Source organism: Triturus cristatus, chromosome 2_2 (genome assembly GCF_964204655.1).
Source record: "Triturus cristatus chromosome 2_2, aTriCri1.1, whole genome shotgun sequence".
Taxonomy (NCBI): Eukaryota; Metazoa; Chordata; class Amphibia; order Caudata; family Salamandridae; genus Triturus; species Triturus cristatus.
This window is the reverse complement of record NC_140582.1, coordinates 359,164,499-359,189,683: the sequence shown is the minus strand read 5'-3', so window position 1 is coordinate 359,189,683 and position 25,185 is coordinate 359,164,499. Positions and strand designations below refer to the sequence as shown.

Sequence of the window (25,185 nt, the reverse complement as noted above, 5' to 3'; positions counted from 1 at the left end):
TTTTTTGGGGGGGGGTATAGCTATTTGTTTATCACAGTGTAACATGCATACATGTCAATATAAATATGGGTACATATCCTACAGGTGGTACTAAGGTGCAGTATATCAATATACACTTGCTTGAACCCCCTTGGTCATGTGGCTAGGAGACAACCATTTGAATGCAACTCAGTGAGCTTTTAACATATCAATAAACCGGAACAACAACATGAACGCATGCCGCCTTCCTTCCCAATCGCAATTCCAATTCATAATGCCTCTAAGGGTCTTATTCTGATGTCGGTCAGACCGCCCAACTGGTCCAACCGACCGACAGCCCATCGGTCCAACCGCCAGATTACAATCCAGGTGGTCGGACCCTAAATGGTTGGAGGGAAGACCGCCACCTTCGACAGGATCAATGATCCAGTCGGGATGGCGGTCGGAATCGCAATCCCGAATGGAGGTGGTACCAAGGCACACATCGCCGTCAGGATTACGATATCCGTTTCCGATAGCCTTTTCATGTAGGAAAGACTGCCATGAAAAGGCTGTCGGAAAGGGATTTTGGGGTGCCAAACAGGGCCCCCTTGGCCCAGGAGGCACATGTAGTGTCCCTATGCACCTCATGCCCCGTGTTCCATGCAGCACATGATGCTTGGCACACGGTACACAGAGGTGCATGAAGTGCTCCTTTACAGGGTGGCTTGTGCTGCAGCCCTTTTCCTAGGCCGCAGCACAAGCCACAGTGTAAAGGAGCACTCTGCGACTGCCATCCCGGCGGTTGCATTGTGATTCAGCAGTCGGACTGCCGTGCTTTTTGGGTGGTCTCTTGACCGCGCGATAATGGTCCGACCGCCCGACATCGTTATAAGGCCCTAAGTTAAGCCTTACTGCTCTCTGTGAAGCTACCAGAGGGTTGAGTACAGGTTAATTTGGGGTTTACTTATGACTTCACCCTGATTAGGATTTTGGTCCCTGCTTCAGTAAGGTTTCACCCCCATCAACCAGTAACCCAAATTCTTATGAACAAGATAGGCTAAGTCGTATTTTTTGGCATATCTTTCTCCTGTCCATTTTTTTCTCTAAAACATGTGTAACCACACAAATATATGCAGCCTGTGTAACTCCATAACTTGCCATGCCATATGCAGGGCTTGTGTAACATTTAGCACTTATGTAGTGTGATTCTTGTCTGTATAAAGCACTCTGACGCCTTTAGGTAATGAATGTGATATATAAAACTGCATAAATAGATAACACAGAGATACAGTGATTGTTTTCATTTTTTTTTATTTCTTAAAATAGTTGATGGACTATTCTAGACTACTAAATTAGCATTACAGCAAATATACCTTCCTCTGTATAAACTGTGATAAAAATAGCAATCACACTGGTGTTAAAACATCAGTGAGGCACATTCACATGCTCTTGGAATAGCGATGTTAATGGTGTAGGCATGATCTTATGAAGTTTACAGAATGTCCAACTAATTAAATATGTGTTTACATGTTTTCCTCTGTGCCAATCGAAAACAACTTCAATGATTTTTCCACTGTGGTCCATGTCCAGTTTAAAAAAAGATATATATAACACAAACCATGTTTACAACTATTCCATATTCTTTCATTTTGTGTTTGCCACCGTCTGTTCTCCTTGAACATGTAACCCACGGTCCCAACAAAAATAAATAAATCAAATTGGAAAGATGTTTAATCTCTGGTAAAATAAAGTACAACAGATGTAAAGAATGAAGTACTTTCCGTCATCTCCCTATGTTGCCTGCATCAATGTTAGTCACTTTATGCCATTGTCTCTATGCAATCTGTATGGTGAATTTAAAATGCTTATTTATAATGTATAATATTTAATTAACTGTAAATAGGTTTTTCATTTAAATTAGTTGAAGCACAATATGCAAAGCAAATATGAATAAAGGTTTTGTGTGAATAAGTAATGGAGAGTGGCTGCTAATAAATATAGGAGGGTCTGGGAGAGTGTAGTATAGAAAATGAAGCTGATAGATTGCTATCCTTTGAATTACTGTAAAAAAACAGATATTATTCCGGGAATTGGGGATTCCCCTGAAAGGAATTGCAATGGCAATTTCTTGGAGTTAAATCATTCTGATGGTGCTTGATTCTGCATTGCACAGTAGATGCAGCACGTGTTAGCACATACCTTTGTTGTGTATGTGACTTGCCACTGATAGCGTTATTTCCCTGAAATAAATGCATTGCGCTAATAAAACTCGAATTTTGGCTAGCATTGAAATTTTAGGCCTTATTGCCCATCTTGGTTGTAACTATTGTTACTAATGTGCTGTATCACATGGATAAACTTGTATTTTCATGTCTCAGTAGAATAAAGTTTGAAAGTATTTTTCACAGGCAAGACAAAAACCTTCACGAGAATATTAAAATCTTGTTTCAGTACAATGTTCCAGTTCAAGGTTGCATCTAGCTGTCTTAGCAGAATCACACACAATGCAAAACATTTTGTTCTAGTTCAGGCGGTGTCCCTGAGAAGACCCATGTTGTAGAATTATGAGACATTTCCTAAATGTATTTTCTTGCAACTGTTTCACTCTGTTTGATACTGATGTGAGAGAGGCCTTTCATTACTGACCCTTGAAGGCAAGCCAAAGACGTATTGCTCTCTAATTTAATACTTTGTATTTTACTGAGTTCTATTATTGATTCTGTACTGTAACTAAGATTTGCACTCTGATCTACATATTGATTTGGACTATCTTACTCAATTTCTGTATGACTAAATCTGAACATAAACCTTAAAGGTTGAAGACTCTTATATTTGTTATTTTTGTAGGACCCAATGGGTTCTATGTGCTCTATTGAAATTGTCATTTAAAATGCTTTAATGAGAGGCAGGCTCAGCAAGGAGCAACAAAATACGCTAACGGATTAACAGCGCTACGGGTCCATCAGTCACAAAAATAGAGCAAGATGTAGTGCAACGTCACCAGGAGCACAGTTTTAAGTATCTACATTGTCTTTTCAGTTCTGACTTTACAGGGCAGTTGTGTGCAAGACATACTGTTACAAAGTTTGAAAAATATATATGGAAAGGCTCTGGCCAGAGGAGTATTACTCTCTCTCATTTCATGCAATTGGCTCTGTTGCTTTTCAGGGACTATTTTACATCTGAAAAATACAGCCAAAGAAGTTCAATTTGTTTTAACACAAAAGCATTGAGCACAGAGAAAGGTAATCTTGTAGTTTTTATACCTGCAGTAACCTTTCTAGATCTGGAGTTAGCGAAGTCCTTTTGTCATGTGGTTACATAGGCCTCGGGCCCAGACCACCGCCATTTTACATGCTCCCACTTAAAGTTGACATCTTTTTAAATGGTGACTTTTAACATACATTTGCTTGCACACCCATATGGAATAATGTTCGAAGTAATAGGTTATCTTACACTTACTCTCCTTTGTAGGCATATTATCAGGCCCTTGAATATTCTGTACAAGGACTAAGTTCAGTGCGCAAAATGTTGTTGTTTGATGCTGTCTGTTTGGCAACAGCTCTGCAAGGATAGAATAAACAATAACAGCCAGACTAGAACTCTGGCATAAAGAGTATGGGTGGTGTTTGTTATATAAACACCCCCCAGCCCAGTGTTTTGTGAGAGGAACATTTTGCTGGCACTGTTGAGGTCGCCCATGCCAAAATTCTAGCCCAGTTGAATCCCATTAACCTCCTGAGAAGGACAGAGACCTGTTCTACACCAAGACGGGTTTCCAGATTATATGTACCCTCAGGTAAATGGGAAGTTAGACCCCTCTAAGGTATTCTGGCAGATCCGCACAGCCTAGGCATATTAGGATAGGAAGCGCTAAGTACGAGTATAGATGCAATTAAATGTATTCATATAATCAATGAAACAGCACAATGGTTGAACTATTCATTTTCTTTGCCATTCTTGTAATGCTGATACTTTGTTTTGTTTCATTCTATCAATCATTGCAGTACACATATTTAACACAAGAGTACAATCGCTTCAATAAATGTTTGAAATGCCAATTTGTCTACTTCTTGTGTCTCCCTTTGAGCATGCCTGAGTTACTAACGAAAGGTTAGAATCTGCTTCCACGATCTCCTTTGGAAGTCAGGGTTGTCATGTTGTGAGATTGCACATACCATCCGGTACCTTGTAAGGTTAGAGGACCAGATGGTGCACTGTGTGCTAGCCAGGACTAAGGTCCACATATCCTGATGGTATGCATGGGCAAAGTTTTGACATTTATATTGTCGAAACGCATAGTCTTACTGATATAGTATGAACTGTAAAGCAGGCGCAGTTCAATGTCAAGTTCCACATTTACTCACGGCAAAAAAACGCAAGTCCTGGCTCTGAGGTCACTGAATGTCAGGGGTTCCATGCAGATATCAAGTCTCTGCCAAGAGCAGCATGTGCACTGTGGGGCTTGTAATGCGCTGCAAAGCGCTATGCTTATAATGTGGAACTTGGCATCACAGAAGTAAAGGCACGCACTCTTAGTATGTAGTCTGGGCCAGACGTCCCGTGTGACCTCTGCCCATTTATTTATGCTCTCTGCCCACGCCTGGCCAGAGAGTGCTACAATGTGTGGGTGCCCTTCCGGGCGATGGAGGCAGTCTCTAGGGGAACAAATAGACCGCTACATCCCATCCTAAATTAGTGTTCAACGGGGATTGTCAATGATGAATCAACATACAAAATCTGCCAGTCTCTGGCTCAGCCTAGGATTTGGCCTTAGGCTGTACCGGCATTGCACATCTTGTTGACTTCACATCGTGCTGACGGCTGGCGGTGTTTCCATGACACTAGGTTGCCCACCATCCGTGGCTGGAGTGACGGTTTCGGGAACGGAGCCCTGAGTGCTGTCAGATCGTGGTGACAGACTGCTGTTTGGAGGGTCGCCTTCTTCTAGTCTGCCGGGGTGTACCAGGTCGGCATCGTCCGGTTGTACTTGTTTAAACCAGGAGATGTTCCGGGTGATGATCTCTCCTCCTTTCTTAGCGGTGAGGGCCATTCCATTGATGTTTAGCACTTTCCATAGTCCAGGCTCATATGCTGTGCGTTATTTCCCTCCGCTGCGACGGTGGCACACTAGGACGGTGCATCTAGGCGCTATGATTCTCGACCGTGCTCTTCTCCGGTTGCTTGCTTTGTTGTTAGTGGCTCTTCGTCTAATTTGCGCATCAACAGGATTGTATGGTTCAGGCATCCAGTTATCGCCACTGGAATGGTAACTCACCAGGGACCGGTTAGCATTAGTGCCCACGGCGACCGTTGTGTAGTGCAGTGTGGGGTAATGCAATACTCTCTCAAGAATCGGTGAAGTGCCATTTCAGGGTCAGATTGTTTGGCTACCGATATTTGAAGGATCTTATTTAATGTTCGCATGAACCGTTCTGCTTCACCATTGGCTTGAGGCCATTGAGGAGTGATACGGTTGTGTTTGATTCCTAGTTGTGTTAACAGCTCCTTAAATTCTCCTCCTTGGAACGGAGGTCCATTGTCGGTTTTTACGACTTGAGGCAGTCCGAAGAGCGCAAACGCTTTCTCGAGCACTGGCTGCAAATGGTTGAATGATGTGGACAGTATGACCTCTACAATAGGATACTTCGTGTAGCTGTCGACTAGGACAGTGGTGATTCTTCCATCTGGGAAACTCCCGAAATCTAGGCTTACCCACGACCACGGGGAGGGTGCTGGATCTTCTGTTATCACCGGTGCTGGTACTTCTGGGTTGCTGGTGAGCTGGCAGGCCCGGCAGTGCCTCACGACAGTCTCCACAGCGGCCTCTAAGCCTGGGAACCACACTCGTGACTTCATTCTCACTGTACCTTGATGGCCTTTGTGCGTTAGAACTGTTGCTCGTTCCTGGAGGCCTATCGGGATAACGATTCGTGGCCCTCATAGTATAACGCCACTACCACACGTGCTTAGTTCGTCGTGGACTCGCCATATTTTCCCCAGCCGGATTCGGTCTGGTTCATTCCATCCTGTGATGCCTTGGAGGAAACCTTCCCATGACCCACTGCGTAGGGCCTCTAGTACTTTTTGAAGTACTGCGCCATTGTCCGTTTCCGCTTTTATCTCCTCTATCGTACGGGCTCGTGGACAGGCCCATTGAGGCAGCATGCATACGTATTCTTCGGTACGTTGCTCTTGTCTGGCACTTCCTGGGAGTACGTCCAACGGGTGCCTTGACAGGAAGTCAGCAGGGTTCTTGGCTCCGGGTCTGTGCTCCATGTCCATTTGATAATGCTGTAGCTGTATGGCCCACCTTTTGATCCTGGGAGGTGGATGCGGAGCGGTGCCTCTGAACAGCGGAAGTAGTGGCTGGTGTTCAGTTACGATTTTGAAAGGATGTCCACTGATGTAGAGATGAAAGTGGTTACAAGCCCACTTGATGGCTAGCACCTCTCGTTCAATTTGGGAGTAACGAGCCTCGGTTGGTGTGAGCGCTTTGCTCGCGAATGCTAGGGGAACCCACTTTCCTGGCTCTACTTCTTGGGCGAGGAGTGCTCCTAATCCTACGGGGCTGGCATCCACTACTACTTGCGTACGTCGTGCAGTGTCAAAATAGGCCATGGTGGTTTTGCTCAACAGTGTCGACTTGACCTTTTGGAATGCTTCTTCTTCTTTTCCCCATCGCCACGCTGCATCCTTCTTTGTGAGAGCTCTTAAAGGTTCAGCCACCGTAGCCAGATTAGGTATTAACCGTCCGCAGTATGTGGCCATGCCCAAAAAGCTCCGAACTTCTGATGCTGAGCTGGGTGCTGGTGCTTGCTGAATGGCTTGCGACTTCCTGGGGTCCACCTGCTCTCCGTCTTGGCTGAATACGTAGCCAAAGAACTCAATGGACTTTTGGAAGAATTGGCATTTGTCCCGGTGAAGTGTCACACCATGGTCAACTAAGGGTTGCAGAGTGGCTCTGAGATGGGGATGGTGTTCTTCGAGTGTTGCTGAGTAAATGAGTATATCGTCACTAACGTTGAGAACTCCCTGGAGCCCTGACAGCATTTCCCAGACTGCATTTTGAAAGATTTCTGCTGCCGAAGATATGCCAAAATTGAGTCTTTTGTAGCGGCGTAGCCCCAGGTGAGTTGAGAAGGTGTGATATACCTGCTTTCCTCCGCCAGCTTCAGCTGGTGGTACCCCGCGTTGAGGTCGAGTTTGGAAAACCATTGGGATCCGTTTAGATCAGCTAATATGTCGTCGACCGTTGGGGTAAGGTGTCTCTCCCACTTTACTGCTTGATTCGGCATGCGCATGTTGATGCAGAGGCGTATCTTCCCTGGCTGTTCGGTTTCTCCACGATGACCATGGGCGATACCCATGGCGTCGGTCCCATGACCTTTTCGATCACTCCCTGCTGCTCTAGGTTCCGCAGCTCTTGCTCGACGAGTGGCCTGAGATGAAAAGGTATACAACGGTGTCGTAGGGCAACTGGCTTCACTGCCTTGTCGATGTGCAACTTCACAGGATTTCTCCTCATGCATCCAAGGCCTTTGAAGAGTTGTGGGAACAACTCGAGTATATCGTCGACCTGCAGGGTCTTGACCGCGTTGGCGAATGTCACCAGCCCCAGATCTTCCGCTGTATGGCTGCTCACTAAGATGTCTGCTTCTCAGTCTATGACGTGGAACGTCATTGTGACCTTGTGAGTGTCCGACTTGACTTGCACCATCATCTTCCCTTTGAGAGCTAGTGGCTTCTGGCTTCTGTACGTCAGGATTTTCACGTTTGACGGGGTTAACACAGGCTTCGGCTTCAGTTGTTTGTACTGCTGGCAGCCCATTACATTTACAGACGCTCTTGTGTCAATTAGAGCTGTCACTGGTGTTCCTGCAATTTCGATGGCGCACGTCGGTTGGGGTCTCCGTCTTCTTTTTAGATCACTCGCAAAGGATATCATATAGGCTTCAGCCTCGTCATCTGTGGATGAATCTTCTAGGTACTGCCTCCGGTTGGCTGGAGTTTTCGCCATTTTGGAGTTGTCCGCTTCATCGAGCGATAACTGCCGTACTGCCTTGGACGGCGGACGTCTTCCACGAGCTCCTCTGCTTGGGGCCCCTCCTCTGTAGACGCTTGCATAGTGATTGGGGATGCCGCATTTAGAGCACGTCCGGCCTTGTGTAGGGCATTCCTCGGGTGGATGTTCTTCATTACCGCAGTAGCCACAGCGTGACCCTCGCGGGTTTCTGGTTAGCCATCGTCCTCGGGCGCCTCTGGATGGAGCTCGTATTGCATCCGCTCGTTCAGTCTTTATTGTTACTGGCTTTTCTGCTTGCTCGGTAAGTGCGGCGTCCATGCCCGTGGCTCTGGCATCAGAAAGTTTGTGAGACCTTGCTAGGATCAGAATGTCTTCCAGGGTGATTCCTGGTTGTCGCAGTATGAGGTTCCAAAGATGTTTGTTGCGGCATCCTTGGATTGCTTGGGCTCTTACTTCCTTATTCTGGTCATCGTCTGTGCAGGTACTGGCCAATTCGCGCAGCAGAGCGTGGAAAGCGTCCATGGTCTCTCCCTCTCTCTGACGTGCTTGCCGGAGCTTGAAACGCTCGTAATCTGGGTTAAGTTGTGGGTCAAAATGGGCATTTAATTCCCTGATTGCTGCATCGTAATTGGTCGGAGCACCCGTGTCTGGGAGGTGTGCAAATAGTTTGTATATTTCTTCCCCTCTAAAATGGAGTAACAGCGACCTTTTCACTGCGCCGTCCGTCTCACGAGTGGTGGTAAAATAGTTGTTGAGCCTGCCAATCCAGACCGTCCATCTCGGTGAAGCTGTCGCAGGATCAATGAGCTCTCTGAACGGGGGCAGCGCTGAGATCTGTGCGTGTTGCGACGTGGGCTGTGCCACGAGCGGCCGCCGCCGGGGGGAGTGACATGGAGGTGCTTCGGCTGTGTCAGCACAGCGATGGACGTCTGCTGGGACCGATGAATCCCCCTCCAGCTAAGAGGTGTTGCGCGCTTGGTCTGTTATGCTATTTTAGAGGTTCCCAGTTCCGGAAGTCCTGGACCAAGCTGTTTGGCGATGGGCTGCACCTGCAGCAGGCCAGCTCTCTCTCTCTCCCCTACCAATGACAGTGGAGGGTTGTGCAAGGCTGCACAGTCTGCAGGCAGCAGGGCCAGTGGAGGGCTGTGCAAGGCTGTACAATCTGCAGGCAGCAGGGCCAGTGGAGGGTGTGCAAAGTTGCACAGTCTGTAGGTAGCAGGGCACACACAGAGGACTTTCAGCACGAAGCCTCAGCCCAGATACACAGCGTGACTGCAGCATGCAATTACTTCTGAAGCCAGCAGGTGGCGCTGCCTATCGCCGCTAGGCAGAGCAGGACGGCAAAAAAAGTTGTGGCAGGGCGATGCGCGCGAGAGCGCGATGCACATTCAGCACGGAGCGTAGGCCTGCTCAGCAGCACCAGCGGGCGGGGCGCGGAGAACAGCTGGGGTACCTCACTTGAAGGACGCGGCTGCAAACTTTCACCGCCCACGTGCGGTCTTCGGCATAATGCGGGAGTGCGGCGATCTCCGATGCAGGGAACAGGCACCTGGATAGCAGCGACGATCGGCTGCACAGGTACGATGACAGCATGCGAGGGGCAGAAGCGCTCACCCTCGTCGCCAGTGTAGCACGCTGCTAAGCGCTATGCTTATAATGTGGAACTTGGCACAACAGAAGTAAAGACACGCACTCTTAGTATGTAGTCTGGGCCGTAAGTCCCATGCGACCTCCGCTCGTTTATTTATGCTCTCTGGCCACGCCTGGCCAGAGAGTGCTACAATGTGTGGGTGCCCTTCCGGGCTATGGAGGCAGTCGCTAGGGGCACAACTAGACCGCTACAGAGCTCGGGGGCCACCAAACATAAATACAAGTCTCAGGTGTGGCATTGCTGGTGGCTTCCAGACTGCCGGTGGTGCAGGTCGGAGGCGAATGCCAAGCATGCCTCACTTATATCAAAACACTCCACTCCAAATCCAGAAGGAGTCTGCACTCAAATTGTGGAATGACTCTTTATTAAGCAGCACCTGCTTAGAATAACAGGAATGTGTTTCTGCTGTCCTTACAGCCTTTGTCAACCTGAAAAGTGCACGATTACATCCACACGTTTAAATAAAATCCACAGGTGTTTCTCATTGCAGTACTCCTGCCGTTTTTTAACTTGGCTTTTAAAGGCACAATCCTCTTTTCCAAGCAACTTGTGTTGGACTGAAAAATGCTTCTAATCGACTTCTTCTAGCATTTTGCGAGTTAGGTTAGCATTTGCTGCACCATTTTGTATTCAGCCGCCATTTTGTACCATGATCGAAATTAAGCTTCTGTTTCATACTGCCTGCCTCGGCAGAAAACAGCCTTGATTGTTTCTCTTTATCATTCAAGGTTGAGCTTCGCTACACTAATGAATAGATCATTCTGTCACTGCATGCCTTTCCCAGTAGGTAGGCCTGCTCCCACTCTCAGAGAGACGGGCAGGGCAGAGTAACCTTGAAACCAAGATAGCATGTACCCAGTCTCAGGATTGTAGCCCATCCTTCTGTACCTTCCTTGTTTATCAGCTCCCAGACTGCAAAACTCCAGTGTGGGCGGGTCTTTAGGGGTGCTGGAAATGTTTATCTTGTACTACCATGTTGGCGGGGGCTAGTCCCTCTGCAGCAATCCAAGGAGGCTGGTCAGACTGGACTCCGCTCGGGTGTATGACTAATAGCTTTGGTTTGTATTTTCTACTGTCTGAGTGACTCTTCATTTGTATGGAAGGCTGAGAGGTGGTCGAGAGTGACCCGGGTGGCCCTAACCCGACAAACACATCTCCACTCCATTTAAGTGGAAGAGCTAATTAACCATGAGTTCCTAGGGAGTTTTACAAAACACGAAAGAAACAATTGGTACATTTATTCAGATACATTACTTATTCACATCTCGGTGGGTGCTTGTGGTTGAGAAGAGTCTGAGGAATTCTCAGTGGCCATCAGCACAAAAAATTAGAGGGGACATTGTTTAGGATTTCAATTTCCAAGTCATAGAGGCTCAGAGAAGTTTGCACTGCTGACTGTGATAATGCTGCACACATCTTACATCATTATCAAGTAACAGATTGAGGAAATAGACTGGCAGCCAGCCAGTACTAAGAGCCCATAGCAAAAAAGTCAATTTGTTTGAAAGATAAGATGACTGTGATGAGAAATCACTACTTATGTTTGACTTGTGCATAATAAAGGAAGAGGATTTTGATAATTCCTGCTTTCACACATTTTTGGGGTAAATGGACCCAATGTATCTAAATCTCAATCACTTTCATTATCAGTAGTTAATTTGAACATCTGGCATGGCTCTGGCCTTAATGGACTTAGGTGCTAACCCTAGGTTTTGGTGTTCAGCTTCATGGTGCACTGTCATCCACATTTAAACCATCAGGGATGCTTATCAGTAATTGGAAGGCATTACATTACCTGTGGCGTTTTTCCCCTCTCTATCCAGCCAGTACTTCAACAGCGCGTGGCTCTGGTCTTGCAGCGAGTTGGGGTTTTCCACCCTGATCTGATGGATTTGCTCCTCGGTGAAATCTAGTTCCCTCGCCAGTTCTGCAGAAAACAAATTAATGTGTTATGTGTGTGTTTTCATCTATTTTTTGTGGAAATTCAAGATGAATCAAGGAAGAAATACTGAATATGTGCCCCACTCAGAACTTCAGTAGCCTGAACATTGCAGAAGATTTTTCATCAGACAAAATACTTCCATTAATATTTATCAATGAAACCGAGAAATAAACTTCTTGGAGAAAACTGTTCGTTAAAATCTTTTTCCTTTTTTATTGGAATTCCTCAAACATTTCCATCACAAAATATTTTTGTAGGCCCAGGAAAGTGCCACTTATTGTGGAATACACACCAATTAAAAGTCAAATCGCCTTCTAATTGGAGGGCAAGGTTTTCATTTATGACATGGGATCAGCATTATGGGAACTTGCCAGTGTTAGCAATGCCCTATGGATATGCTAAGTTCAGAATAACACGTGCATTAAATTGGAGCTATAACAAACTTTTTCTCTCAAATGTGAAATGAAAGATGGAGCTGAGGCTCTACTTCAACCTGTCTTCCATGAATAAACTTCATTTTGCGATAGGTAGGTGGCTGCTGCTACCCCTGATGTGTCATTTGCTAATCCTGGCACTGCAGTGGTTTCCTCTTGTCTCAAAGGACATGAAGGCAGTGGCAGGAACAGAATCTAAGTAGGGCTCTCTAAGACCTATTTGCTTTCTGTAGTTTAAAATCCATGACCAGGATGTCATAAGGGAGGGTTGCAAGGACTTTTTGCCCCAGGACATGCAATTTGTAGGGTTCACACTCCTGTTACAATATATTTAAATAACCAAAACCTAGGGCTGACCAGTTCTGTCATGATGCAGTGAATAATTCTTCATCCCATGCATGTTCAAATACTGTGCTTTCTCATTCCCTAGTAAATATTATTTTCTTACTTAAGAGGTATTCTTCAATTACAAAACAAAGAGGGCCTCACAGAAGGTTTTGCCCGTGGCTCCACAAAATAATAACAGGCATACTCCATGACCTTATTGTAGCACATCAGGAACACTTATGAGGCATGTGTGGGGTAAGGAATCAACCATGTGACATAGGAGGGGATCAAATGGTGAATAATATGTACTGCAATGTCATACTGATGGCCAACATTATATATGTCAAATAACAACAAGAATTCAAATACACTACCCCTGAAATCAGCATCAATGTTTTTATTGGTGCCACATAGACACTAGTTTATGTGTTATTTGAAGGGTTTTATGTTACCAATTTGTTTATTAAATGTTTTAACATTTCACAAAAACAAAATCTAAAATACAGTGCTGCATATTATCTTCAAGTACAGCTACACTGAGAGAGGAGAGCCACAGGGGATACCAGAGAAGCAGAGAGAGCCAGTACAAACGATCTACTAACAAGCAAAATTTCGTACACTGACCTGTCGTGCAAGAATAGTCTATGTATGTGACCAAGGTAGCTTTTACCCCAACATGGACCCACTGAAAAGAAGAGAGGCCTGTGAGTGTGTGCGCACTGATAGCAGAAGCCCAGGCTATGCAACCTCAGAGCCCGTCCGTTCAGGAGACACAACCGTGTCCTCTTCCTCAGCAGCTGAGCCTGTTCCATCTTCTACATCGGACCCTCGTACACCCAACGAATCTAGCATGCCACTCAAAACTTCAAGATCTTGCTCCGTATGTTCATCAGTTGTACCTTACAGAGGCGACATTCCTCCACAGCTGCCCACTCCAGGAGGTCAGTTAAGTTCGGGGACACAGGACTGGCCCAGTGAGTAGCTACGCAACGACGTGCCAGCACCCAGCCTAGTTGGGCGAACTTGAACCGCTTCTTACCCCCCTTCCTGAGCAGAGGCAACAACCCCAGCAAGCTGTGACGTATGGTGAGTTCCACAGCTTCTCCCGTCACTCTGCATATCAGACTATGTACACAACTCCAATATGTTCGCAGCTGCAAACAATTCCACGCAACATAACTAAAGTGTGCAGAAGTCTTCCCGCATCTAGTGAAGCCTGCAGATCGTGACAGATACGCCTTGTTCAGGAAACTAGGAGTCTAGGTATGCTTGGTAAAGAAAAGAAAACTGGACCAATTTCAATCGGGTGTTATTAGCCACTTTGTGCACCTGCGCTTGAGCTCTGCCCCTCTCCCAGTCCATAAGGGGAGACTCCAGCTCTAATGCTGCTCGCTTCAGAGCCACCCCCATCCACCTATCTGACTTTAGGGCTACATTCAACTGTCAATAATACCTTTAAAGGAGCTGAGCTCAAAATTTAACTGCAGGACATGGGCCTGCTCTGGCTCTGCAGGGAAGGTTATCCACATTTCACAGGATGTACACGATATGCTTGCGTATTGTATAAATGTCCTACGATCCACCACATAATGGACTTTACATCCTCCATGGACATAAAGTTCCAATTTGAAAACAAGTCTCCTGCTTTCAGACAGCCCCCCTATAACCATCCAGTTACATCCATAGATTCACTAATATGTAGGAAGGGGAGGGGTAGAGCGCCCGTTTTATGACTTTCGTAACTACTGTTTCCCATGCTTGTGCCTCCTGTGCAACAATAAATGGTGTTCCCACTGGGAGCCTATTACCACTCATCAGGAGTTTGGGAAGCTTGTGCACCCCGTCATGCCACATTGTGGCATATTGTAGGAGACCAGCCGAATAGTACAGTTGAAGATCAGGGAGTTCCAGACCATCCCGACAGGATGTCCAGACGAGCCCTGCACCTTTTGCCCGCCACTTTATCAACAACGCATCTATTTTACGGAACATTTCAGAGGGCAGTATACAGAATAAGTTCTGCATCGTATAGAGACAGCAGGGTTAAGAAAACCATTTTGCTCAGGGTCCGGCGTCCCATTAAAGAGAGGGGCAGTTTATTCCAGAACTGCACTGAGGCCATAAGGCCTTCCAGCACCCTGTCCATGTTCGGTTCATATTGAAGACGGTGATCGTGAGTGATCTGAAGGCCTAAATAGCAAAAACTCAGAGTTTCCCATGGCAGATCCACCACTGGGAGCTCAGCTGCACTCTTATCCGCCAGAGCCGCTATTAGGTAGAGTAGCGTTTTATATCTGTTAACATGGAGTCCTGCCACTGCGCCAAAATCTGCCATCAGCTGCATAAACAGGGGCACAGAGTGCTCTGGTTTGCACACATATATTAAAGTGTCATCCATGTACATAGACACCACATGTGTCCTATCTCCCACCTGGCTGCCCTAGTCTCTCAGCCGATCTCTAAGGTATACCGACAGTGGCTCCATCGCCAATGCAAACAAAAGAGGTGATAATGGGCAGCCATGCCTGTTCTCCTTTCAATACAAAATTCAACGGACACTTCTGTGCCCACTCTCACTCTTGCAGTCAGTGCTGTATACAATAGCTGCTCCCATGCCAGGAACCCAGCCCCAAGTCCCATACAACACAGATCTTCCCAAAGATATGGCCAAGACAAGGGTGCCGATTCCGATCCGGCAAAAATATTCCCCGTACGAATCGTATCTGGATTGTTTTCCGTACGAATCGTACAAGTCCCGTACAAACTGGCAAGTACGATTCGTACGTGAAAAAGACCATACGAATCGCATTGGGAAAATTCCCCGACACGTCCTCGGGTCGGGAAAAGTGTCCGACACGTCCCCGGACAGCTTTACGTACGAATCGGACAACTGAAGTCCGAGCGAACAAGTACGATCCGTCCCGTCCGTCCGAAAATACAACCGTATGGTAAAAACACCGTACGGAGTAACGGTACGAGTCGAACGTACGAGTCATACCCCCACCCGTGTATGTACACCTGTGTATGTACGAGTCGAACGTACGAGTCGTACCCCCACCCGTGTATGTACACCTGTGTATGTACGAGTCGAACGTACGAGTCGTACCCCCACCCGTGTATGTACACCTGTGTATGTACGAGTCGAACGTACGAGTCGTACCCCCACCCGTGTATGTATGTACGGTGCGTACCCCCAGACCTGCATCTTTAGTGTACGCTAACCATATTAATACTACTAACCTTGTTAAAGGACTCGCATCTAAATACTAAAGTTGAAATGTCTTGTTAGACCATTAAGTGATTGCTATTCAAAATGTTGTGTTGAACTCATCTGTGTTTCAGTTGTACAAATTCCTTTTTCATTTTGTTGGAATTTGAGGCAATACATGTATATTTCAGTGTTCTTTCCCTTTTTCTCTCTTACTTTTCTTTCATTCATTCACTTTTTTTGTTAGGCTGTCTAAAATCGGATTAACTCTTAAACTCTTTAAGAATGTGTTCCCAGATGGTTTCCTTTATGCAACTCAAGGCAGGTCCCTGTTGCCTTTTTTTACAGCAATTGCAGAGAGACCCTGACAATTTAACTAGAACCCACAAGGTAAGTGCTAATCAGGGCAGCTTTCTAACCCTTCAGGCATTCGGGCACTGGTACCAGACAGATCAAACCACATGAATGTGTTATTTTGAGAAACATTTGCTTTTTGACAAGCAGAAATGCATGAACCATGTCAGCCTATCAGCACTTTATTTGCAGAGGGTGGACAAACTTTGGGTCACGTAGCAGGAATTCTGAACCCAAACTGATTTGTTTCTTCTATCACTTTCTATGTACCTTACTTTACCTTCCATGAATAAAGTAGTCAATAAAGGAAGAATTCACAAGCATTATGAATTCTTATTACCACTGGTATTTGGACCGAGCAAAGCTACACATGTTCAAGCATCATTGCTCCCCCTGTTGGCAGGCAGCATGCATTCATCTCCCTATACGAACTAGTCACAAGCGAAGAAGTAGCATAAGGAGCCTGTAGCAGTGGAAAGAATGCAATGGAGTTTGTGGCTAATGTGGGTGGAGCATTCCACAAAGCTGTGTGCTGGACCCTACTAGCATGTAAACTCTCCATTAATTGTGCAGATGACGCAGGTGTGACCTCACTACAGTTCACACAGAAATCCAGAATCAGCGCACTTGACACCAAATAGAAATCATGGGAAGGCCTATCATTGTGTCTAGTATTGTGACCCTGAAACAAATTGATTACCTTGGGACCTTATTGTTAGTCAGTAGTTCAAATGGTGCTTAACTTGCTCTGCAGGTTTATGTTGTTGGTCAGTCTGTGGGCATGTGAATGGAGGATAATTTTCTGTCCCACAGAAGGTAGGTTTTATTGACTTTCTGAACTGGAGGGACTTGAAATACTTGACACTATTGTGCGGCATGATGCATGACAGATAAAAAGCAGAAAGAGCTCACCGGTCTGCCCATGTTCAATAGTCATGCCTCCTAATGTTGATCCCTATCTACTCCCAGAAGAATTAGCATCTAAATAGTGAAACAGCAAGTGATGTGATTCCTGCCAATTAATCAATGGACATTTAAACTCATGACTCCTTGGGTTCTTTGGTTAAGCCAAGATATTTTTGGAAAATGAAGAAACATATATACACTAACAGTTAAATAAGCCTCTTGATGCTTGTCAGCAAGTGGCATATGTGCAACCCATGAAATGCCAGTCAGTCAAGACCTTACCTATGAAACATATGCAGTGACTCTAGCAAAAACAATCAGAAGCAGCATTGGTGTCAGCCATATTCACTATACCACGACCCCATGGGTTGAACCCAGGCTCAAGCTTGATGAACCAGACAAACAATAATATCACCAACAAAAGATATCAAAACAAAACTAGAGAGAAAACTCATTTTTACAATAGAAATAAATCGTAGGCACATTGTAGGGCTGAAGAATAGAAAGCTGAATATTCAGAGAGCAGTAAAAAAGAAGTGAAGGTCAGGTATATTTATAGCTGTTTTAGAGGGCGGGACTAACAGTTTTTGTTTATCCAGATAAAAGTGTGTTGCCATTTGTCCAGACGTGGACTCAACCTTGTAGGGGGACAAAGTGTTTCGGGCACAGTCATAAGCCACTTTAAATCCCTTTTATTCTTTTTTAACGTCATCCCTTCTGCAAAGAGGATCTTATATGCGTTCTGCAAAACACATTTTGTAATGTAACATGTAAGCCTAACCATCTGATTGTCTCATACTATAACCTTTGTCTTTTGCACTTTGTTTATTCCCTCAAACCGCTTCATTCTATTTGGATATCAAGATGTAATTATTTAGTGCTGTTGTAAATAAAGATTACCTGTCCAACTGAAGCCCAGGTGATCAGCAATGTGAGCTAGTCTCTCCTCCGTTCTTTCCTGGTCTTCCTGTGCATCTAAATAATATCAAAATAGAACAGTCACATTTTATCTATAAGAAACCATGGAAAATGCAAGCAAATGTATCCTAAACCGACAGCTGACCGAGAGGTAAGAAATCAACTTTGTTTGTGGCTTCAGATTGATGACTTGTCTTTCCATTTCACAGAACAAAAGATCTACATGACAATGGGTTTCAAGGGTTTGTGGTGTCTGTTCCCACACCTCTTTCATTAGGCTTGGTGAATCTGATTGCATGCAGGTAAAAAATTCAGACTCCTGCAAAACTATGGCTACATATTTACAGGAACATTGATGTTCAATTTATGGGGATTTTTGGAATGGCAGCATGCAGGTTTCTTCTATCTTGCAATGTGATTAAGTGGTATAAATACTGCAAATAACATACTACAGTAGATTGAAGCAACCACTTGAATGTCAACATTTCAGTGGAGGTGTGGGAAAAGATCAAAGTCACAATGGGGGAAAATTGTAATGTTGCATATTGTTGGGGAAGTATGCCTCTTCTCCGTGCAACAGAGGACACTGACTCATACGTTTGACCTCCCACAGCTAACATGGTTTCCATGTAAAACATTAGAAACTATGCTGTGAGATATAAAAATTTCCATGATCATGCTTAAATGTGCATGGCACAAAATCACCACCATAAAATATAATGAGAGAAAACAACACTTCAGCAGCAGACAATTAAGATATGCCAAGTTTGAGCTTCATTCTTTGCTAAATGTACATATGGATTGAGTATCACCTCTCCAATGAAAAGATAACTCAGTTGGAGCAGCTATGCAGGCACTTGTTTGAAGGCTCTGTTGAACTGTTAAGGCCTGAGCTTCCGAGTGAAATTATTAGACTCTGCTAAATTACATGTGGACCAGCACATTGTTGAAGGTGCAAGCAACAGATGCAAGAGACCATGATGAGAAATGTCCAGATGTAAAAACTCTACATTTGTCATTTTAAAGATTTCTCAACAGCAATACCTATATTTGTGTTAGCATTCTAAAAGACGAGACATTTTGGTGGGGAAATGTAAACTCAAACCTTGAATGTTCTTAATATCCAGCTGAAAACAATTCATTGTAGTTATGATTATTGCTAATGCTTAAAACAAGCATTCACAATAGGCAATCTTGAGATTGATCATAAACACCAATAGAGACATGGTATGAAAAACAAACAAATACAGCTTGCACAAACACGTGTACGATCACAGAAGCATAACATAAATGACACACAAATCACATAAATGATAAACTCTATGACATGCTTATCACAGGGAATTCCTGTAGATGGCAAATACCTTCAGCATGATCATGGACAGTCTCATCTGGAATGCGCTCAATTTGGGTCTCAATAGATTCATCCCAAATAGGCCTTGTATCAAAGATGTCTTCAGGGACAGACTGCTGTGTCTGAAGGGATGGCACACTTTCAACCACGGAAACATCTAAGGTACTGCTTTCATCATCAGATACTACTTCATGCTCTTTTTCTGCCAGCGTGATCCTATCAACTAACTTGGATGCTTCATCGCTTATCTCTTCGAAGAAGTCAATGGAGTTTTTGTAAAGTTCAAAGAACTGCTCTTTGCTGTCCTTCATGGGACTCGAGGTCCTCTGGTAAGAGGCACCAGTTTTAGATTTTACTGGCAGTTTGGAAGAAAACACCTTTGGTTTTGTCACCTCATCTTTCTCTAGCTCATTCTGCACCTGCCCTGATGTCTCTCTTGTTTCAGTGTCTGCCTCAGTGCAACTTCTAGCTTTTGTGGCTCGCCTAGTCTTGGAGTCTGAAGAAGAAGCAGCATCAGATTCCGACTTACTGCGGATCTCCTGTTTAGTTAGAAGCTTTCCTGTTATTTCTGGGCCTTTGAAACACTCAGACATACTGACAGATACATCTGTGGAAACTGACTGATTATCATCTTTTTGGGATGAGGCTTTGATGGGAATTTTAGACTTTGGTTTTTCTTCATCATAATCATGAAAACTATCCAATGAGGAAATATTATCTTCATCTGAGAAGGACTGCAATGCAGTACCAGCCCTTACAGGAATTTTTGATTTGTTCTCAGCTGAAGGTACATTCTCCATTACTGCAGTTGGGATTTCAATTACAGATTTCTGTTCTTCTGGGGATGAATCTGGAGACCTGTAATCCTGCTCTGAATAAACTGATCTGGTAACTGTTGAATAATCTAACTGATCACCTATTGTGGACTTCACAAAACTATCAGGGAAAGTCACATGCGTGCTACCAAAGGTATCATCAGATTCTACTGTGGGTGAGGGAAGAGTGTCTGATATTTCCATGGCACTTGACTCTTTCTTTGGTGATTTTGAAGATGCTGAAATGCCCATCTTTATAGGAATTCGAGACTTTGGTTCTGTTTTGATACATTCTTGGTTATCAGCAGAGGGTGTTGTCTCCTCTGTCTGACCCACCGTTAAGGCTGTGGCTATCATTTCATCTGATTCTGAAGATGCAATCATTTCAGGAGAGCCCTCAGTCCTCTGTAATTCATCCTCCATGGCTTCCTCCTTGATGTCTTCAGGTATAACCCCATCTTTAAACTCCTGTCCCAGTTGGAAAAAGTGAAAACTTTCTTCTGGATAGGTCCTTTTCGTCATATCTATAGCCCCACTTCTGGTCATTTCAAAAAGTTTACCTTCCTGAAAGAGAAAAGGGTTCTGTTCACTTGTTGGGGTTCCATCCTCTGTGGGTGTTCGGGCAGGAGTGGTATCTGGAGTTGTTCCTTTAGATTGTTTATCCACCATCAAACCAAATATCCGTTGCTCTTCCTCTTTCACTCGAGCTTCAAAGGCTGCATCATCTTCCCGGATGGCACTCCAGGTGTCAGAGTCAGTCTCAGATTTTCTGATTACTACGTTGCTGAGCTGCTCCGAAGTTCCATCATCTGACACAGTAAATTCACCATCTGCCATGGCATCTGGAGTTAAAGAACAAGAAGTTCTGTCTGTGTCTAGATTTGATTTCTCAAGGGCATCCCGCTGCTCTGAGTCTACTTTTTGGCTACTTGCAGTTTGACTGTCTTTTACAGTGTGAGATTCCCATAAAACATCCCTGACTGTGAGACTATCTGAAAATGTATCTGCAGAAAGCGCTTCCGTGACATAAGGAGCAGAAGACTGGTTGTCTACATGGATTTGATCACTTCCAGTCTGAATGTCAGTGCTTGAGAAAAAATGACCAGAAGGGACATTCTCATATGGACTAGTTATTTGTGCCTCCTCAACTTCATCATCTGCATTCACATAGTTAGTAGTCAAATGGCCTGCCTCGTTGTCAGTTGCATAGGGTGAATACTCAGTTAGAGAGTACTCATTATATATAGAGTCAGTTGAAGCTATTGATGTCTTGTCCATTTCCATGGAGTTGTCCTCCAAAGGCGAGGAAACAGAATACATCTCTTTTTGCATTTCATCCAGTGTATTATCAAAATCATTTACAGAGGATGCAAGGCACTGGTTGGTGTAATAATCATGGGACATGTCATCTTTTGGAGTTCTCGCTTCCCTGACAGTAATATCATCTGTTTCTGCATCATCATCTTCATCATCGTCTTCTGTTTCAGAATCATTATGATGATGCATTTCCAAAGAGTCACTATGAACGACAATGTCTTTTTCACTGGCATTTACATCAGTTTGAGAAATCCTACTGCTGACTATTTCACTGGGATCAGAGATGTGAAGCTTTGATGCATCAGTCTGCACCATGAGGTCAGGATCAAGGTGAAATGTAGTAGTCTCTGCAATAGAATCACATTCACTAATTTCACTTAATTGTTGCCTAGGCTTTCTTTCCTCAATTTGCTTAGATGATTCTTCCATTTTCTCCTTATATGTGATGGTGCATTGCCTTGAAGCAGAGTCATCATGTCCAGCTTCCTCAGGGCTTGAACCTATGCTTGGTGGACGTGGGGATGGTGGCTGAACTTGAATTGTGGGCTCTGTGGAGAGCCCAGAATTTACATCTTTTTTTAGCTTCGACAACTCTGGCTCACTTTCTGAAGAGGTGGAGGAACTTTTTCTTCTTTCAACAGACACAACAACTATTTGTACATCTTCATCTTGCAAAAGTTTCATACTTTGCTCCTCTGATCCTTCGTCATCCTGAATAATGCCATCTTCAAGGTCATAAAGAGCGCCTTCATGCTTTGCCTCCTTTCTATATTCCCTTTTTTGTTTGGCCTCTAATTCAAGCTCATCAAACATTTTTACTTTTGTTACCATCTTAAACATTTCTTCTTCAGGTGTGACCCTCTTTGTTGGTTCAGATTCTGCCTCTTCATCTGGTTCTTCCGTTACTTCAGACATGGCAGGTGGTTTTGAAACAGCAGACAGAGCTTGGAGGTCTGGTGTTTTTGGTGTGACTTCATAGCTGATTTCTTCTGAGCTGGGAGTATCTGGGGAAAGAGGACTCTTTCCTGAACTCTCCATGAGGGAAGTTTGATCCAGGCTGTCATCCTCAGCACTTCCATCGGTGTCACGGAGAATTCTTGCTCTGAGAGAGGTGTAGTCTGTTGCAACATCTGTTTTGGTAGAGATGACCTGAGATGGCAAGTGTCCTGTGAGAATACCAGTTTTCGTCTTTTGATCAACAGGGCTGTTTTCAAGGGAATCACGGCAGGGTGACTCTTTAGTAGGACTTGGCTCAAGGGAATCTGGTGTTTTATGGGATGAATTATCTTCCACCAGAGGACTACCATCCAAAGAGTCCTTATGGCTCATGGTCAAGGACTCATCTGCCACTGGGCTTGGGGCTTCTGCATCATGGCTAGTAAGGGAAAGTTCCAAACCTTCAGGGCTTTTAACTATTGTGTGCAGGAAATGATCTTCTAACGCAGTGGCATATGTTTCATTTACATCTGAGTGTTCTCTAGAATATCTGCCTTGGCTTGAACTAGTATCTGATGTCACCTTTACTGATTCGCTAAAAATATCAATCTCTTTTTTATGACCTTCTGGGGGTGTTAGGTCTGTAATATGTTGAACATCATCATCAGATATTGTTTCAACAAAAGCTGCATTTTTTTCAGTTGCAAGGGGCTTACAGTCATGATGTGTATCATCATCATTTTCATGCACTGATGATTTAGCTCTTGCCGCCACATCCCATTCTGTTGAGGAATATTCAGCAGTGGACATGATACGTTCTGAGTCAGTAACCTTAACTTTGCCGTTTGCATCACATAACCACTCCCCTTCAGTTGGTGACATTATCCTGGCTTCAGGCAACACTTCTTTAAGGGTGGGGCTAGCTTTGCAGTCTCCCTCAGCTTGTTCATTGTCTTGGTCAAGTTTCTTTGGTGATGAAGAAAGACTTTCAGGGCTTGTTTCCGGAGATGCCAGACCCTCATGTTTGTAACTCTCCTCTGAACTGATTTGCGGTGTTCCATCTAAGATGCTTCCAGGGGAATCTGCTGGTCCTTCATGTTTAAGGCTTTCTAGACTGTCATCCAAAGAGTCACTTTGCAAAGGCAGAGCAGGCAAGAATCCGTCTTTCCCATACTCTGAAGGGAAAGTGATGTTAAATGGACTTGTCAGAACCTGCTCTAACTGAATTTGCCCTTCATTGCTTTTTGCCTGCATTTTAAATTGTTGGTACTTATCATTCTCCTCCAGCTCTTCTTTAATAACATCAGAAAAGTCAGTGGAAGTCTTTCTGTCTGGACTGATCTGTAGGTCTGCATCTTTGTAAAGGTCTCTTACCTTTCCCTTCAAAAGTGAAATGTCATGAACACTTTCCTCATCAAATACTGGATAAAACAAGTCTGTTGTCTTGTGCCTATGCCCCGTTTCCTGTACATCATCCACAGGAGATGACAGAGAGCAAACAATTTCTATTTTGTCAGTTTTCCACATGCCATAATCATGTGTCTCTGTTTTACTTATACTTGTGTCTATCTGACAATTCTCATCTTCCTCAACAGCCTGTCTGTTTTTATTATCTACATCTGTATGTGCTAAAACATTCTCTTTTTCACCCACCTCAGGTTGGACTATCTTTGTGTGAGTATGCTCTAAGACAGGGACTGGCACATTTTCAGATAAATGAGGCTGTATAGCTGGTTGGGTTTCTTCAGAGGGCATGTCTTGCTCCCTTGCTTTTACAGCCTTGTACTCAAAGAGTCCAGATTTCCCCTTGGATGGATCCTGCCCTGACTGGAATGCCCTCATTAGTTCACGCACTGACATTGTCTCCTCTAGTTTTTCTATTTTGGCAGACGGAGAAACTGGTGGCTCAGAGGCCTGCTCTGGTTTCTGTATTTTCACAAAGTCCTCTGTATGGCCCTTCTTTGCCTGAACCTTACTGGGTGCTTTTAAACACTCTTTCTGCTCTTCTTCCACACGCTTCTGAAGCGCTTTCACTTTATCTTTAATTGAACCAATTGGTGTCTCTTCTATGACTGGTGACACATCCTTTACATTTGATGTCACTACAGGACTTAATCCTGATTCTTCATCTAATGACTCCTCAGAACTGCACTTTGCAAGACTATAATGCCCATCAATGCCCTGTAACTCTTTCTCTTTTTGCAATTCTCTTTCTTTAAGTTTTCTTCTAACTGGCTTTTTAATTTCAAAAGTAGGCTTTCTCTTTTCCTCTGCATTTTGATTCTCAGTGGATTCAGAGTCTTGTGTCCTTTTTTCAGAACCCCTCCGAACAACAACCGCTTCAAATGTTTCATGAACAAAATCTTCTTCGGAAAATGTTCGTTGGGGAACTTCATGAAGAGGCAAATAGGCATTTAGATCCTCTGCCAGGTAATTTACCATTCCAGAGATGTCTTGTTTCACTATTTTTTCCCTTTGTCCCCTGTCTAGTATGATTTCAACACATGGCAATTCAGGAACATCTGTTAGAGTCTTCTTCTTTGCCTCCTCTACTTCTTCATCACTTACAATAACCCACTCCTCTTCTTCTTCATCTTCAGCACCCATGTTTTTTGTCCCACAGTACCCTCTAACAGACCTTTGTTCTCCTCCACTGTATGTGCCGCTTCTGAGAATTTTGTTTACTTTTTCTAAGTCTTCTTTAACCTTTTCAACAATTTCATAGGGCTCCCCTGGCTCTTCGTCAGCTCCTTTGACAATGTCTCTCACTTTAATGGTACTTGACTTGAGAGAAGTGTCAGTTGTCAAGATGGCCGACATTTTGATCAAGTCTTGCTTCATCTCAGAAACTTCAGAAAGCAAGTCTGGACTTGCTAAAACAGGCACTTCGTTGACCAGCTGGCTTTTCAGGATAGATGTTTCCGTAGATTCAGTCTCTTCATCATCTTTGAGGTGAACAAGAAATATTAAAATAAAAATGGAAACCAAGAAAACAAAAAAGAGATTGGAATATGCAATCAGGACTGAAACGACAAT

The 25,185-nt window shown here is 44.3% G+C and overlaps 1 protein-coding gene across 15 annotated transcripts in view; it reads right to left on the bottom strand.

The window, feature by feature from the left end:
- Positions 1 to 25,185, bottom strand: part of ANK2 (ankyrin 2) — a 1,556,458-nt gene that overhangs the window by 137,277 nt on the left and 1,393,996 nt on the right. For all 15 annotated transcript variants that reach the window (XM_085641446.1, XM_085641452.1, XM_085641444.1 and 12 more), the window contains 3 exons: positions 19,092 to 25,094; positions 17,710 to 17,784; positions 11,434 to 11,565 (listed from right to left, as the gene is read on the bottom strand). In XM_085641446.1, coding sequence (XP_085497572.1) covers positions 11,434 to 11,565; positions 17,710 to 17,784; positions 19,092 to 25,094 — 6,210 coding nt within the window. The remainder of the gene's footprint in view (positions 1 to 11,433; positions 11,566 to 17,709; positions 17,785 to 19,091; positions 25,095 to 25,185) is intronic.